The 15,867-nt window shown below is 39.8% G+C and overlaps 1 protein-coding gene across 2 annotated transcripts in view; it reads left to right on the forward strand.

Annotated features, from left to right (window-relative positions):
* The window catches only part of SRGAP1 (SLIT-ROBO Rho GTPase activating protein 1), a 247,823-nt gene that overhangs the window by 153,476 nt on the left and 78,480 nt on the right, over nt 1-15,867 (forward strand). For both annotated transcript variants that reach the window (XM_081060579.1, XM_081060580.1), the window contains exons 5-6: nt 13,304-13,486; nt 13,984-14,112. In XM_081060579.1, coding sequence (XP_080916705.1) covers nt 13,304-13,486; nt 13,984-14,112 — 312 coding nt within the window. The remainder of the gene's footprint in view (nt 1-13,303; nt 13,487-13,983; nt 14,113-15,867) is intronic.

Raw genomic sequence — 15,867 nt, forward strand, 5'->3', positions numbered from 1 at the left:
AGGTTCGTCAATATAAATAGTACGTTAGACATACTATATGGGCATCCTTCATTTCCAGATATTTTCTGTGCAGCAAAGCAGATGAGTTCTGGCCTCAGAGTCCATGGAGAATTCTAGAAGAAACTTTATATCTTTGGCATAGCATGATGTACGACTTGCGGCCTCAAGTCAACAGAAGCAGAAGTTGATTAGTATAATTTGTTGTTATATTGGTTTTTCCTTTCAGTTAAAATTCATCGGCCATCTGTCCTGACACTGAAAAATCAACCCTTTTAGCCACTGAGCAATATACATATTTTTTGCCACAAATAATAAATTCTTATGGTGTTTAGTTGTGGCTCGATTAATATCAAAGTCACGGACTCAGAGAATTTCAGAGGTGGGAAAGGCCTGAGAGATCACGGGTCCAACCACCTCCTTTCCAGGTGAGACAGCTCTGGGCCGGTGGAGTTACAGGAACCCTTGTTGAAAGGTTACACAGTCTGGGCCGTGGCAGGTTGAGAGCGCACACCTTAGGTATCAAGGACACGGTGCTCCTTCCTCTAGCACTGGCTCTTAAAGATGGAGAAGAAAACAGTAAATCTCCAACCAAACATGAAAACAGGAATGATACTATGGATTCTGGTTTCAGATGGGCTGCTACATGCCTTCCTACCATATTTCTTCTAAGCATCATCAAATATCCTCCTTGTAGAGATACACGTTAAGATTCTCTTGGAAAGAAGTCTTCCATTTACACGGTCAGTATTTCCTTCTATGATCAAGCCTCTGGCTTGTACTTTTTCTTTCATTTCACACTTTTTAAGGTGTTTGAGGTGTATGGCTGGCCTTGATTGTCCCCCTAATTTTGGTCCTGTAGGGAGACCTCTTGTTGTCATGTCACCTTTAATAGATGAGGCTCACGCTGAGGGTCAGAAAGACTGAGGTTACAAAGCTATTTTGCAGCACAGCGAGGACCAAAGTTCATGTTTATTGAATTTCATAGACCTGACTTCTTTCCATTTCAATAAACTGCTGCTCTGTACAGTTGATCTTGAAACAAAATCTGTAACACTACACCAAACAGAATGTAACTGTTTCTGTGATTTTCATCAGCCTTGTTTTCTCTCTTTGCGTATCTCCTTTCTATTTTTACCCTTTGTTTTCTATATTCTCTGCATCTCTGTTGCCCTGTCATTTTGGTTGGTTGGCAGTCCCTAACCAGTAGGGTCCAAGAGCCCCAGACAATGCTTTTTGTTCAAAGCATTTCTTTGGATTATAAATATAATTTGATGATAAATTCAAACTGTTATACTGATTTTATTGCAGTGGAGTCACCTCAAGTTTCCTTTCATAAACTAGCTATAAAGACAGTATCTCATGCTATTCATTTGTTCATCTTGATCTATTTGCTCGTTCTAAAGAACTTTGCCAAAATTCTTCACATAACCATAAATGGAGATATTACTAATTTCCTTTTTTTAACCTCTGTTAGAAACGATAATCTTTCCAGTCTTGGATGGAGAAGTCATTACCCATTATTAAAATGAATTGTTTTATGGCACTTTTTTCAAATATCAGTAGCTGACATTTGCTGTGCACTTATTATATGTCAAGCTCTTTTTCCTGTTTTGTTTTGTTGTTTTTTTTTAAGATTTTATTGGGGAAGGGGAACAGGACTTTATTGGGGAACAGTGTGTACTTCCAGGACTTTTTTCCAAGTCATGTTGTTGTCCTTTCAGTCTTAGTTGTGGAGGGCGCAGTACAGCTCCAGGTCCAGTTGCCGTTTTCTAGTTGCAGGGGGCACAGCCCCCCATCCCTTGCGGGAGTCGAGGAGTTGAACTGGCAACCTTGTGGTTGAGAGCCCACTGGCCTATGTGAGAATTGAACTGGCAGCCTTCGGAGTTAGGAGCATGGAGCTCTAACCGCCTGAGCCACCGGGCAGGCCCCTTTTTTCTGTGTTTTTTTACGTATTTTAATACATTTACTCTTATCAACTACCCTATGCAGTGAGTAATATAGTTATGCTGATTTTACAGTGAGGAAATTGAGGCACGGGAAGGTCAAGTTACTTGCCTAATGTCACGCAGAGAGTAAGTGCTGAGGCAGGATTTAAACTCACACAGTCTGTTCTGTGAGTCTAAGCTCTTAACTGCCAATATGGTACCGTGTTTCCCCAAAAATGAGACCTAGCCGGACCATCAGCTCTAATGTGTCTTTTGGAGCAAAAATTAATATAAAATCCAGTCTTATTTTACTGTAAGACCGGATATAATATAATATAGTATAGTACAGTATAATATAGTATAATACAAAATAATATAATACCGGGTCTTATATTAATTTTTGCTCCAAAAGATACATTAGAGCTGATTGTCCAGCTAGGTCTCATTTTCGGGGAAACAGGGTACCTACCAAAGTGAATTCTCCTGTAAATGTTACTTTGCCGATATAATTAAATTTTGTAAATTCTGTTTTCACTGACCTGTGGAGAGCCATATGAGCCTAAGGAGATGTGGTGGGTTGTGAAAGTTCATCATCATGATGATTCTATTGACCACTCTGTCTCAGGGACCAGCAACTTTTCCAGCCCCGATGCCACAAATGATAAGAAAAAAGACAAGTGTCACTCACAGGCGTTACGGGGAGGTAGGGGAGGGGGGTTGGGGACTGAAAGTTCCATTGTAGGTTGGGGCAAAGTGACATTAATGTTGAAGGTTGGCTCCTCCTGTCTTAACATTCTTTATCTAAATAAAACATAGCCCCCCACACTTCTCTCTACAAGTGAGCTCCCAGACTTCAATATAAGCCTAGGAATCCTTCTCTGCTACTTCCCCCCATTCCGCCTATTCGGAAGTAAATGACTGCCCCTTCCTACCTCTTCTTTATCATACAGTAAGAGTAGGCTTCCTTTGTGTCTTCCCACTGGGTAGGGATTTCTTCTCTAGCACAGGGCCTGGCTTATGGATACTCAGTAGCTGTTGGGTGGATGAATCCATGCAGATCAGTATACACTGCTCCCTGAAACCTAGGCGTTATCCACTTAATTGTACAATAACTGCCAGCATATATCGAAAGGGTACTAATTATGAGATGTACATTGCAGCTAGGTTAGATAGGTCTTTTCAAAGCGTGAATTCAGGTAGTGTGTCTTATGAACACATAGGTAGCTATGCAGACAATTCCTAGGCAGTCCTCACTGGTATATTCGTTTTTAATGGATTTTTACCGCAGTTGCAATGTGAAATAGCTGTAAAGGCCTCCATTTGGTCTGCTTTTATTGTACCTTAGTTCTTCCAGCTGTTTTGCCTTCTGGAGGCAGTGGCTTGTCCTCTGCTTAGAGCCTGCATATGACGCCAACTAGCCTGGCCCCAGAGCCTGAATGCTTACTTTTGCATTGTACCTTAGAAACTGTCAAGAATAAGAATTACCCACCCTGTGATGTGCTTCCATGCATGCTATCATTTAATCCCAACATTACCCCAGAAGAACTGGGGCTCAAGAATATTAAGAAACTTGCCCAGCTAATAAACACCGGAACTCAAATCCAGGTCTGCTGGGCCCCAGAGGCTGCATTTATCACCAAGATTCGCTCTGTGTCGTAAAGAGCAAGAAGGCTCAAGATTGCAGGTTTACAGATCCCAGCATGCAGTGTTAGGACTGCTCTCATAAGGGTAGTTCTTGCCCACTGCCCCTATCTAAAATTAGCCCCCAAAGACAAGGCTTGGGGGGGCAGAAGTCATAACCTGGAAGGAGGGACTGAGGCTGCATGAACTCCTGGAGGAGCCGGCTTCCTTACAGCGCAGCTCCTGGGGCTCAGCAGACGGTGGCTGACCACGAACCTGAGAGCGTCCTGGGAAACAACAGGAATGGGCTTCTAAGGCTGTGGCCCTATTCTGATGATTTTGTTAGTCTGGCACTTGGAGAAACTCAGTTACAATAGAGCCTTCTGTGTACTGATTGTAGAAAAGAGATCTTTATCCTACGTTGTTGATATTTAAGGAAACCCAAAGAACGTATTTCTCAGAAGAGCTCTTGGTGATTGATGGATTGAGTAAAACAGGCTACGTATGGAATTAGGACATATTGTCACTAAAGATACTGCTTTTCACCACCTCCCCAACAACCATATATGTTTTTTTGAGGGCCCATGAATTCCAGTGCTAACTAAATTTCACAAATGAGTTAGAACTATTTCTCATCCCGTCAGTCCAATCTCAGGTATTTATAGGTGGTACTATTTTGTTTTCGTTTTGTTTTATTTTGTTTTAAATTAGTTTCAGGTGTACAGAGCAATGTAATAGTTAGATATTTATACCCCTCATAAAGTGATAACTACCCCCTCAAGCTACTACCCCTGACATCTTGTATAGCTGTTAAAATACCATTATTTTGTACCATTATGTTGTACTCCACATCCTGTGATTATGTATACCTATATATTTAGTTATAGTTGACATTCAATATTATTCTACTTCAGCTTCAGGTGTACAGCACAGTGGTCAGGCATCTACATAGTCTATGAAGTGATCCCTCTGATAAGTCCAGTGGCCATCTGGCACCTTTGCAACATTGATCATATTCCCCATGCTGTTATTAACTACCAGTTTGTATTGTTTTTTTTAATTGGAAAAAATAGGGAAACAGTATGTTTTTCCAGGATGATAAATCGTTGTTTTTCAGTCTAGTCGTGGAGGGCACAGCTCACGGGCCCATGTGGGACTCGAACCGGCGACCTTGGTGTCATGAGCACTGCGTTCTAACCACTGAGTCAACCGGCCTCCCACTTGTGGCTCAACTCCAAGCTCAAGCCCTTGTTTCTCACTGGCCCATGTGGGAATTGAACTGGCGACCTTGATGTTATGAGCACCACGCTCTAACCATTTAGTCAACTGGTCACCCCCAGTTTGTATTTCTTAATGCCTTCATCTTTTTTACCCTGCCCCCAAACCCACTCCCATCAATCACCCTGACAGATCTAGTACCCATTTGGCACCATACCTGGTTTTTACCATATTATTGAATATCTTCCTTATGCTATACCCTACAGCCCCACGACTACTGTATAACAACCAATTTGTAGTTCTTAATCCCTTCCTCTTTCACCCATCCTTAACCCCCCACCCATCTTAAAGAAGTCCCTCTAAGAGTCCTTGTAATACTGGTTTGGTGGTGATGAACTCCTTCAGCTTTTTCTTGTCTGGGAAGAAGGATCCTTATCTGTCCTGCAGTTCTAAATGACACACTTGCTGGGTAGAGCAATCTTGGTTGTATGTCGTTACTTTTCATCACTTAGAATATTTCCTGCCACTCCCTTCTTGCCTGCAAAGTTTCTGTTGAGAAATCAGCTGACAGTCGTGTGGGGGCTCCCGTGTAGGTAACTAACTGCTTTTCTCTTGCTGCTTTTAAGATTCTCTCTTTGTAGTTAACCTTTGGCATTTTAATTATGCTGTGTCTTGGTGTGGGCCTCTGGGTTTATCTTGTTTGGGACTCTCTGTGCTTCATGGGCTTAAATGTCCATATCCTTCACCAGGTTAGAGAAGTTTTCTGTCATTATTTCTTCAAATAGGTTTTCAATTTCGTGTTCTCTCTCTTCTTCTGATACCCCTATAATATAAATGATGGTATGCTTTATTGTCTCCTTTGGTATGGTATGCTTTATTGCCTTAAACTCTCCTCAATTTTTTGGATTCTTTTTTTCTTTTTGCTGTTCTGGTTGGATGTTTTCTGCTACCTTATAGTCACATCACTGGTTGGATACTCTGCTTCATCTAATTTATTGTTGATTCCTTGTAATATACTCTTCATTTCCATTATTGTATCCTTTATTTCTGACTCGTTCTTTTTTATAGTTTTCATCTCCATTTTTATGCTTCCTATTTCTCTGTTGAAATTCTCCCTGAGATCATTGAACATTCTTTTTTTTTTTTTTAAAGATTTTATTGGGGAAGGGCAACAGGATTTTATTGGGAAACAGTGTGTACTTCCAGGTCTTTTCCAAGTCAAGTTGTTGTCCTTTCAATCTTAGTTGTGGAGGGTGCAACTCAGCTCCAGGTCCGGTTGCCATTGTTAGTTGCAAGGGGCACCATCCCTTGCGGGAGTCAAACCGCCAACCTCATGGTTGAGAGGACGCGTTCCAACCAACTGAGCCTTCTGGGAGCTCAGTGGCAGCTCAGCTCAAGGTGCCGTGTTCAATCTTAGTTTGCAGGGGCGGAGCCCACCACCCCTTGCGGTAGTCAAGGAGTCAAACCCGCAACCTTATGGTTGACAACCCGCTGGCCCATATGGGAATCCAACCAGCAGCCTTTAGTGTTAGTATCATGGAGCTCCAACCACCTGAGCCACCGCGCCGGCCCCATTGAGCATTCTTATAACCAATGTTTGGAACTCTGTGTCTGACAGACTGCTTATCTCCGTTTCGCTTTTGTTCTTTTTCTAGAGATTTGTTCTGTTCTGTTATTTGGGACATGTTTCTTTGTCGCCCCATTTTGGATACCACCCTGTGTTTGTTTCTATGTATTAAGTAGAGCTGTTATGTCTTCCAGTCTTAGTAGAATGGCCTTATGTAATAGGTGTGCTGTGGGGTTCAGTGGCACAGTCTTTCTAGTCATCTGAGACAGAGGCTCCGGGTGAGTCCTTTGTGTGGGTTGTGTGTGCCCTTCTCTTGTAGTTGAGCCTTGGCTGATAATTGCACATCAGTGTGAGGGACTGACCCTTGGGTCACTGGTTGTAAGGACTAGCTGTGACTACAATAGAGTTGTTGTACAGGGGCTGATCCTACAGAGCAGGATCTGCCTCAGCAGGACTCTGGTGCCTGCCCAATCTGCCCCTTGGGTATGTTGTACTTGGAAGTGGCTGGGTGATGCTCCAGCTCATTCTGAAGATGGCCACTGGGGGCACCAGCCCCAGGACCACCTTTGAGAGGATCCTCTATAGGTCAAGTTCAGCCACAGCCTGTGCCCCACCTGGGGCCACTCAGTGGGAGCCAGAAAGAAATTCACAGATGGCTGCCACCCTGCTGTACTTGGAAGCGCCTCCAGAGGCCAAGCTCTGAACCAAGGCTGGCTGCTGCTAGTGCCGGCTTAGGGCTGCTCAGCCAGAGCACAGGACATGCTCAAGCCAGATGCTGCTTGTCTGGGTTCCATGAACCTTTGAGAATCTAGGAAAGTCTGCAGCTTGAGCCACTGCAAGCAGTCTACACTTAAAAGACTCTGAAAGCAGCTTGGGTGTGCCCAAAAGTCGAGCGGGGCCAGGTCTCAAATCCTCAGAGCATGGCGAACTAATGGCGGAGACTCAGAAATGGCGGCCGCCTGTGTTCTTACGCTGGAAAGGGGAAGGGCTCAACAAAGAAACACTGGCCTCCGCTAGTTCCCCCATCCAGGAGAAAGCCGCCTCTCCAGCCCCTGTCCCAAGCCAGACATCTCAATTCCCCACCATATGTCCCTGCCGCCTTTCCAGCTGCTGCCCCAGTGCTGGAGCTCAGAGCGAGCGATTCCACTAGTGGGTAAGTCTGCATGCGATCCCTTTAAGAGGAGCGCCTGTGAGTGCAGCTGCATTCAGTCTCACTCAGACACAATCTCGGCTGGGTTTTACAACCAGAAATTATGGGGACTTCTCTCCCCAGCACTGGAACCCTGGGCTGGGGTGGGGCTGGAATCTCTTACTCTTCTAGGGGATAGTGAGGGACCCCCACAGCCGAAAAAGCCCTCCTGATCTTTAATGGTCACACATGGGTGTGGGACCAGCCCGTTCTGCATTTCTGCCCTTCCTACCAGTCTTCTGCACGTCCTTAGTTGATAGGCTTCAGTTTAGCTTGATTTTAGGTGATTCTCAATAATGGTTGTTTTGTAGATTAGTTGTAATGTGGATGTGGTTGTTAAGAGAAGTTAGCACAGCATTACCTACTGTGCCATCTTGGTTGTTCCCCTGGTGGTACAATGTTGGATGCCAGAAGAATAATGCCAGGCACGTACTAGTAATAGTAAATATTTGTTAAATGAGTAAATCAATGGACAGGCTGACTATGAAATGGGTTCCTGTCCTTCGTTTGTTTCTCGCCAATTGCCTGTTACATTTCTACTGTATATAAGACAATATGAAGGATCTGAAGGGACCTAAGATATTGTTGGTGCCCTAGCTGAATTTATAAGACAAACCACGATACTGAATGGTACACACATGTCTATACCACGTGGCAGAGTCTTGAGTGTTATCAATAAGTAGGTCTTGGTGATCAGAACAAGACCACTCTGACTGAGGAAGCAGGAAACATTTAGCAGCAGGTGAGATTTGAGCTTTTCTTGGAGCCTGAATCAAAATATTCACAGCAGCAGGTGCTGGGGGAGGGCATCTCAGGCAGTGGGGTTGGCTTGGGAAGTCCACAGAGGGAGAAAGCACAGATTCTGAGGAGGTAGCATCAAGTGATTGACTCAGAGTTGTACACAAAGTGCTGCTGGGGCTGAGGTTGGGAGCGATCTGTGAGGGGCGTTTGAACTCCATGGTGGCGGGAGTCTCATCAAGTTTAAGGAAAGGTCAGAGAGAGTGAGAACAGAGAAAAAAGCCTCTGTAGCTGTCATTCTGGATTCTCTCTTTCCATTCCCTCATTCTTCATATTAAATGAAGTCACTTCACACCCATCCTGCATATCTTCTCCAGATTATTACTAACATACTGCTTTGCCCACTCTGTTTACACTTCTGTGGATTCACAAACCCCTGTGGAATAAATTCTACACTTAGTTGGGGTTTCAAGGCTCTACTGGTCTTGCCCATGCCAACTTCTCCAGTCTTGAAGTATCCAGTCCAAGATACCCAAACACCTACTTTTCATGCACATCCCTGTACCCCCTTTTCTGTGCTATTGTGGTCTGCTTATGCCCACTTCACCTGTGTGGTCCCCACTGTACCTTTTCTTCCAGCCTGAATACCCTCTTCCTTCATTTGTATGCATGTGAATCTCCGAGGCTCATTTTCTTAAACTCTAAATACTTAAACTTATAGAAGATGGAAACCAAGTCTATTTTTATACCCATTAGTGCCTTACGGGTGGTAAGCAGCAAGCAAATGGTGAATGAATAAATAATTATCTCATTCCTTCTTTCCCTCTATTGCTAAATATAACCAGGAGTAACTATCCCCCAGGCAAAGAGGACTTCCATTTGTGTAATGCTGTAGACTTTCCAAAGATTATGGCATAGCAGTCCAGAACACAATCTGGAGCCAGTCTTCCAGGGTTTCAACCATGGCTCTGCCAGTTACTAGCCATGCGACCTTGGGCAAGTTACTTAACCACTCTATGCCTTACTTTTCTCATCTGTATAATGGGAAGAATAAAGGTACCTCTCTCATAAGAGTTTTTAGAAGGATTAAATAAGCTATTGTTTGTAAAATGTTTAGAACAATATCTGGCACTTAGTAAACATATAATTCTTGCTTAGTGAAATATGTACATATTATATATATGTACCCCCATATATTAATGGTATAGATTATGTACTCATAGTAAGTACTCAGTGAGGTTAAGGTTATACACAGATCCACACAGGAACACACACTGAGTGCCCACAACAACCTTGTACGGTGAGCAGAAGTGTTAAATAACTTCCCCACACCTAGTAACTGGTAGGTCTATTCCTGGAATCATGTTTTATAACTTCTGAGCTAGAAATCAAAAAGTAGAATTTATAGCCATAATTCACTGCTCTGCTCCAATACCTGGATAGTTTTCAGATGCGTGATGATTTCTTGATATTGGATACTGAAATTTAAATATAGATATTTTAATTATTTTTATTTGATATACAAGAGTAATATTAAATATATTATATGGGTCTGTCAGTAAAAAAAAATTAACAGCATCTGTGCAAACATTTTTATATGGGATTTTGCAATGTAACAAAGAAATCCATGATATGTTCACTTTCTACTTGACTATATTCTTCCTACACTTAAGGAAAGATGGAGCAGAAAGATAAATTGAGTGCGTTCAATGGAGAATTATGCATGAGGTTTTAGTAGAGAAGAAATAGGAAAATATTGGAGTACATTTAAATGGATAGGTGCCTGTCATGTCATTTGATATGCAAAGGCTTGTGTTTGCACTAAGCTGATGGGAGAAAGCTGTTGTTTTCTTTGCAGTATGTATTCAAAATGTGCCTTTAAAAAATTAAAGCTTTTTTTCACTTCTGTGAAAGAGGCCTGTCTATTACTTTAAGTACAAAACACATTTAACTTCTGTCAACAGCTTACCTTTTAGATAATGCAGTTTGTACTTTCATTTATTATCTGCAATTAGAATTCTCAAAAAGGCTTTTAGTGTTTTTCTCCCCAACTTTTAAAATTCATTCATTGTAACTTAACATTTTAGAAAATAGTGGAAACCCTAAGTCAAATTGGAAAACTGAACAAAGAAATTTCTTTTCTGGATATTACCATTCAATTGGCTAAAGAATCTTCAACTATTGTGCTGAACCACATAATAATGAGATATTTACACCCTTTTGTTGCTAATGCTAGGTCAGACTCGAATGTTTTTCTTTTAACCCAGGCTGGTTAATAAGAAATGCCATGCTGGCAGCCAGCTTGATATCCTTCTTTCGGAAGGCTTACTTTGTGCAAATTACCTGCTTACACTAGTCTGCAGCACCTAAGTAAAGCAAGAGTCAAGAGATCAGTTCTTTTCTTTATGATATATTTTTTAAAAAGATTTCTCAGGTACCGACGGCTGTCTGGGATGCCTTTTCACCCAACTATGATAGGAGTCACATGTTCTCATTTCATTTTTCCTGTCTTTGAGCAAGAATACAGGCAGCTGAGCAACTGTGTGTGTGTGTGTGTGTGTGTGTGTGTGTGTGTGTGTGTGTGTGTGTGTGAGAGAGAGAGAGAGAGAGAGAGAGAGAGAGAGAGAGAGAGAGAGAGAGAGAGGAGGTGGGGAGATGGAGAGAGATTGTTTTTTTTTCACCCTCTCATTTAAAAATGTAACTAGAACCAGGACCCACATGGTATGTGGGTTTGTTTTGGGCAGGGAATATAAACAGAGCTAAGAGTAGAAATACAAGGTGTGTAGTAGATTCATTGACCTCGCTGTTTGCCCAGCTGCAGGGTGACTCCTTTGCATTCCCCAGCTGCCCAGCTGCTTCCTAATGCTGTTTTATTTTTCTTTTCAACTGGAGTAGCCAACCAAACCTCTCCCCAAAAGGTTTGATAACTGCAAAAAACAGACAACTGTGTAGTTACACACAGCTCAGGAAAAGCTGCCACCAGTTTGTAATTTAGCCCTTACTTTGTTCTTTTTCATCCAGGCCTTTCACATAATTTGCTAGCTTACATTTTTAAGGAAATACATCATCGGATTTTTATGAATCTCTAAGTAAAGGCTCTTCATTAAACCCGTTTCACTCTTCAAAATAGTCATTCTGAGAATGTATATTGAAGTTGAACCATGAGAAAGTGCTGATTTTTCTCCCTTTTTTACATAACCTCCCAAAACAGCAATTTCCTATGGTTCAACGTAAGTAAATATATTTATTCCAGTGGTGCTTCCAGGACTCCAACTATCTTATAACTCGTATTTCAAAATGAGAAAAGTCAAGTTTTTACTTCAAAGCATTTCATTAATCTCAACTTCTTAACAATTACACCTTAGTTATAAAATTGGCTCTGAATAACTTATAATGATGTACAAATGAGATAAAATCTATCTTCGGTGGATGAGAATTTGACATAATTTCTGAGAAAGTGCCACAACTGCTTACTTGGGTGCTAAGTTCTGGTATGTTCCTTAATATAATAGCATTGGAGTCATCATACCTTATGTATGTTGCTTCTTTTATAGAGTATAATTGTGCTCAAAATAAAACAGGTTTCAAATTTGGCCCAGATGTTTGACTCTGCATGTAAAAACAGATTGAAATTACATTGGAAAACTCCGATTTTCAGGTAAAAATCTCTGAAAATCTATGACTTACTCTTCCGTATCTAAGAACACAGAGATGATGTACAGATATGATACATTTTCTTATAAGAATACATAATGAATACATTTATTATTTTGAGACAATATTAAACATCTATGTTATCTAAAGTGCTTTGAGAGATAACTATATAGATGAGTTGTTTTTTTCAAGTTAACATAGTGTTAAATTGGCAGTATGTTTCAAAAGGCTCAAAAATGTGCTTATTCTCTAACCCTGAAATTCTACTTCTGGAAATATACCCTAGGAAATACGACACAATTTTGTGAACAGACATTTCTGTAACAGTAATACAACCAAATTTTTAATAATTAAGGACTTATTATATATGCTTAAAATATACATGGAAAGGATACATTGCAAAATTTTATGTTCTATATATGTCTTAATTTATTAAAATGTAAGTTATGTCTATAATTTATAAGAGAAGAAATAAAATAGGATATACATCAAGGGGTTTTAGCACAGCTTTATTTTATAAAGCAAAAAGTTGAAGTATCCTAAAATGTTCAACAATAGGAAATTAGTTAAGTTATGGCACAATCATATAAGGAAATACTATACAGCCCTTAAAATATGTTTTAGAAGAATATTTAGTGATATAAGAAAATATTCTGATATATTAAGTGAAAAAAGAACATAGGACCTTAAAAATGGTAAATACAGTATGATCCCAGTTTTTGAAAAAGAGAAATGATATGTCATTTTAAAATGAAGTATATGTGTGTGTGTGTCTATGTGTGTATTTTCAGAGGAAAAAGACTTGAAGTTTAAATATCAGTATCTTAAGAGTGATTATCTCTGCTTTTTATTTTCTTTTTTGTATTGTATGTTTTCTATGTTTAACATAAAGTATTATTCTGTGGTCAGAAAAGAAATTTTTAAAATTAAAACTATGTTTGAACCTTATTATATGTGTTTTGTATTTTGATAAGTAGATTTTAAGCAATAAGATTTGGTAAGAGCTGTACTACTTTGGAGTTTTTTATAAATCCAAGATTGGGCTAAAATTTATCCATGAATAATGGTTTACTCTGCAAATTAATAATGCAAAGGAGATTTTAGAGAAACACTTTTAAGCTTCAGGGAATTTCTCAAGTACACTGAAAGCATGCATAAAACTGTAAATCATTTTTTCATCAAGGCCTGTCCCTTAAGTGCCTCTTCCCGGCAGGTGAATTTGCATGTTTCTGTTTGCTTTAGGTAGAAGCAGTATTCCATAATTCATCTATTTCACTAACAATCTGAGAGTTGGAAGGCGATATTTTTAATATATATGTTATATAATGGTTTCCATTCACTCTCTAAGTTATAGACAGACATCTTTTAACAATTTGGGTCACATTTTCACAGGTGATGAAAACATACCATATGTATCATGCAGAGAGCATCAGTGCAGAGAGCAAACTGAAAGAGGCCGAGAAACAAGAAGAAAAGCAAATTGGGCGATCTGGTGATCCCGTCTTTCATATTAGACTCGAAGAGAGACATCAGCGGCGAAGCTCTGTAAAGAAAATTGAAAAAATGAAAGAAAAGGTAAGTAAAAATAGATGGCAGAGTCTTTCTGTCCTCCCTTGAAGTGACTTATCCTCATTTGAGGTGACAGGCCTAAGAACACTGATGCAATAGCTGATGGACACAGATTGTAAATTATTGTGAAATGACATGAATTTCCTCCCACGGGAATGCAAAATGTTTAAGAAACATAAAAATCATGTAATAACAGCTGGACATCATTTAGTGGTGAATGCCAAGTATTCAATACACAATGTAGAGAACTTGAATATTAACAAAGACATTTCACTGCAAATGGGCCCGAAGCCCAAATACATTGTTGTTATTCCCTGTAGCTGGGTAATTTTAGTTTGTTATTTAAATCAGATTTGAAATGTACTTTTCTCCAAGGACTTCGAAGGTCATTTGTAGATGTGGAATAAATTGTTTAGATTAATAAAAATTTATGTATATTTCTCTGTCTTGTTTAAAAATGACTTTGTTGTCTTTCCCAATGCCTGGATCTTCTTCATTGCCAGAGACAAGCAAAATATTCGGAAAATAAACTAAAATCGATTAAGGCACGGAATGAATATCTCCTAACACTTGAAGCAACCAATGCCTCAGTTTTCAAGTATTATATTCATGATCTTTCAGATTTAATTGACGTAAGTACTTGAAGTTGGTTTGTGGTGTTTTTTTTTTTTAACAGGACTTCATTGGGGTACAGTGTGCACTTCCAGGACTTTTTTTTTTTTTCCAAGTCAAGTTGTTGTCCTTTCAGTCTTAGTTGTGGAGGGCGCAGCTCAGCTCCAGGTCCAGTTGCTGTTTTCTAGTTGCAGGGGGCACAGCCCACCATCCCTTGCAGGAGTCGAACCAGCAACCTTGTGGTTGAGACGACTCACTCCAACCCACTGAGCCATCTACGAGCAACTCAGCTCAAGGTGCCGTGTTCAATCTTAGTTGCAGGGGGTGGAGCCCACCATCCCTTGTGGGTCTCAAGGAATTGAACTGGCAACCTTGTGGCTGAGAGCCCACTGGCCCTTGTGGGAATCAAACCGGCAGCCTTTGGAATTAGGAGCACGGAGCTCTAACCGCCTGAGCCACCGGGCCGGCCCAGTACTTGAAGTTTTTATATTTTCCATATTAAGATGGAATTAGCAATAACTATTTTCATTGATTCTAAGACACCGCCATTTATTAAAACAATGTTATTTTATGTAATAATCAGAAAAAATGCTGCCAATTAAACTATACATGATAATAAGTAAGACACTGTTAATTGTAAGATGCATGTGAAAAAGGTGCATTCTAAAACCAATGAAAAACAAACTGTGAAGCTGTGAGTGCCTGGTAAACTCACCAAGGAAGGGGACCCAGACATTTTCAAATTATGCAGTGGCACAACCCTAACTGCATTCATTGATTCAAAACACATTTATTGGGACCTACTATTGATGCTGAGGCTATGAGAAGCCCTAGTTTTTACCCTCTAGAATTTGAAGTGGAAAAGACAGATGTTGAGCAAATGATGGCACAAATGATTGCTTTATTACAGTTATGATAAATACTGGGAACCGAAATAGGACCACTTTTATAGATTTATCTAACTCTCTATACTTTCCTCTCATAGGATATGGTATAGAAAAGCAGTAATTGGGCTCATTTAGAACTCTGCAAGTACATATCCACTATTAATATTTATGCAGTGATTACTGCCATTATTCCCCACCTTTAACGCTCAGCATCATTTATTCTTTCATTCAGAAAATTTGTACTGCATATCCCAATCATTGTGCTGACACTGTAGAAAACTGCAAAGATGAAGCAGACAAAAATTTTGTGTCCAAAAATGCCAGTATTTGTAAATAAAGAAAAAAGTGATGTTGTGACAAAAGCACAGATAAAGTAACAGAGGTCCAGAGAGTTATCTGCTGGAATTTTACCCATATATAGCTTTGTATTAAGGATTCAACAGTTTTATGATATTAGAAAATTATTTTTTCTAAATTATTTTTTCTACAATTATGGTTCATAGTATCTGTCATAATTTAGAGATATAATAGGTTATAGCAACTTTATTTCTATGGTGAATTTAAGTCTCATGTATTTAGCTGTTATTTTAGAGCCATAGTTTGGAACTTTTACAAAGGAATTTCTAAGGGATAGAATTATTTTTTCAGTTCATTAACACTCTGATGTGACTTTTTCCTTTTACTTGAGTCTAAAACCAATTTTATTCCATAATATCATAATGTCTTTGTACAGAACCATTTAGTAATAAATAAAACCAGGGAAAACTTTTTTCTCTTTTTTTGTGACAAGTATTTCAATCAAGTATTTAATCACTTAATTGTTTTAAATACCCAAACTTAAAAAACAGATTTATTTTCTTCTAGCACTCTGATGAAATAAAAGGATTT

This window comes from Rhinolophus hipposideros, assembly GCF_964194185.1.
Source record: "Rhinolophus hipposideros genome assembly, chromosome: 9".
Lineage (NCBI taxonomy): Eukaryota > Metazoa > Chordata > Mammalia > Chiroptera > Rhinolophidae > Rhinolophus > Rhinolophus hipposideros.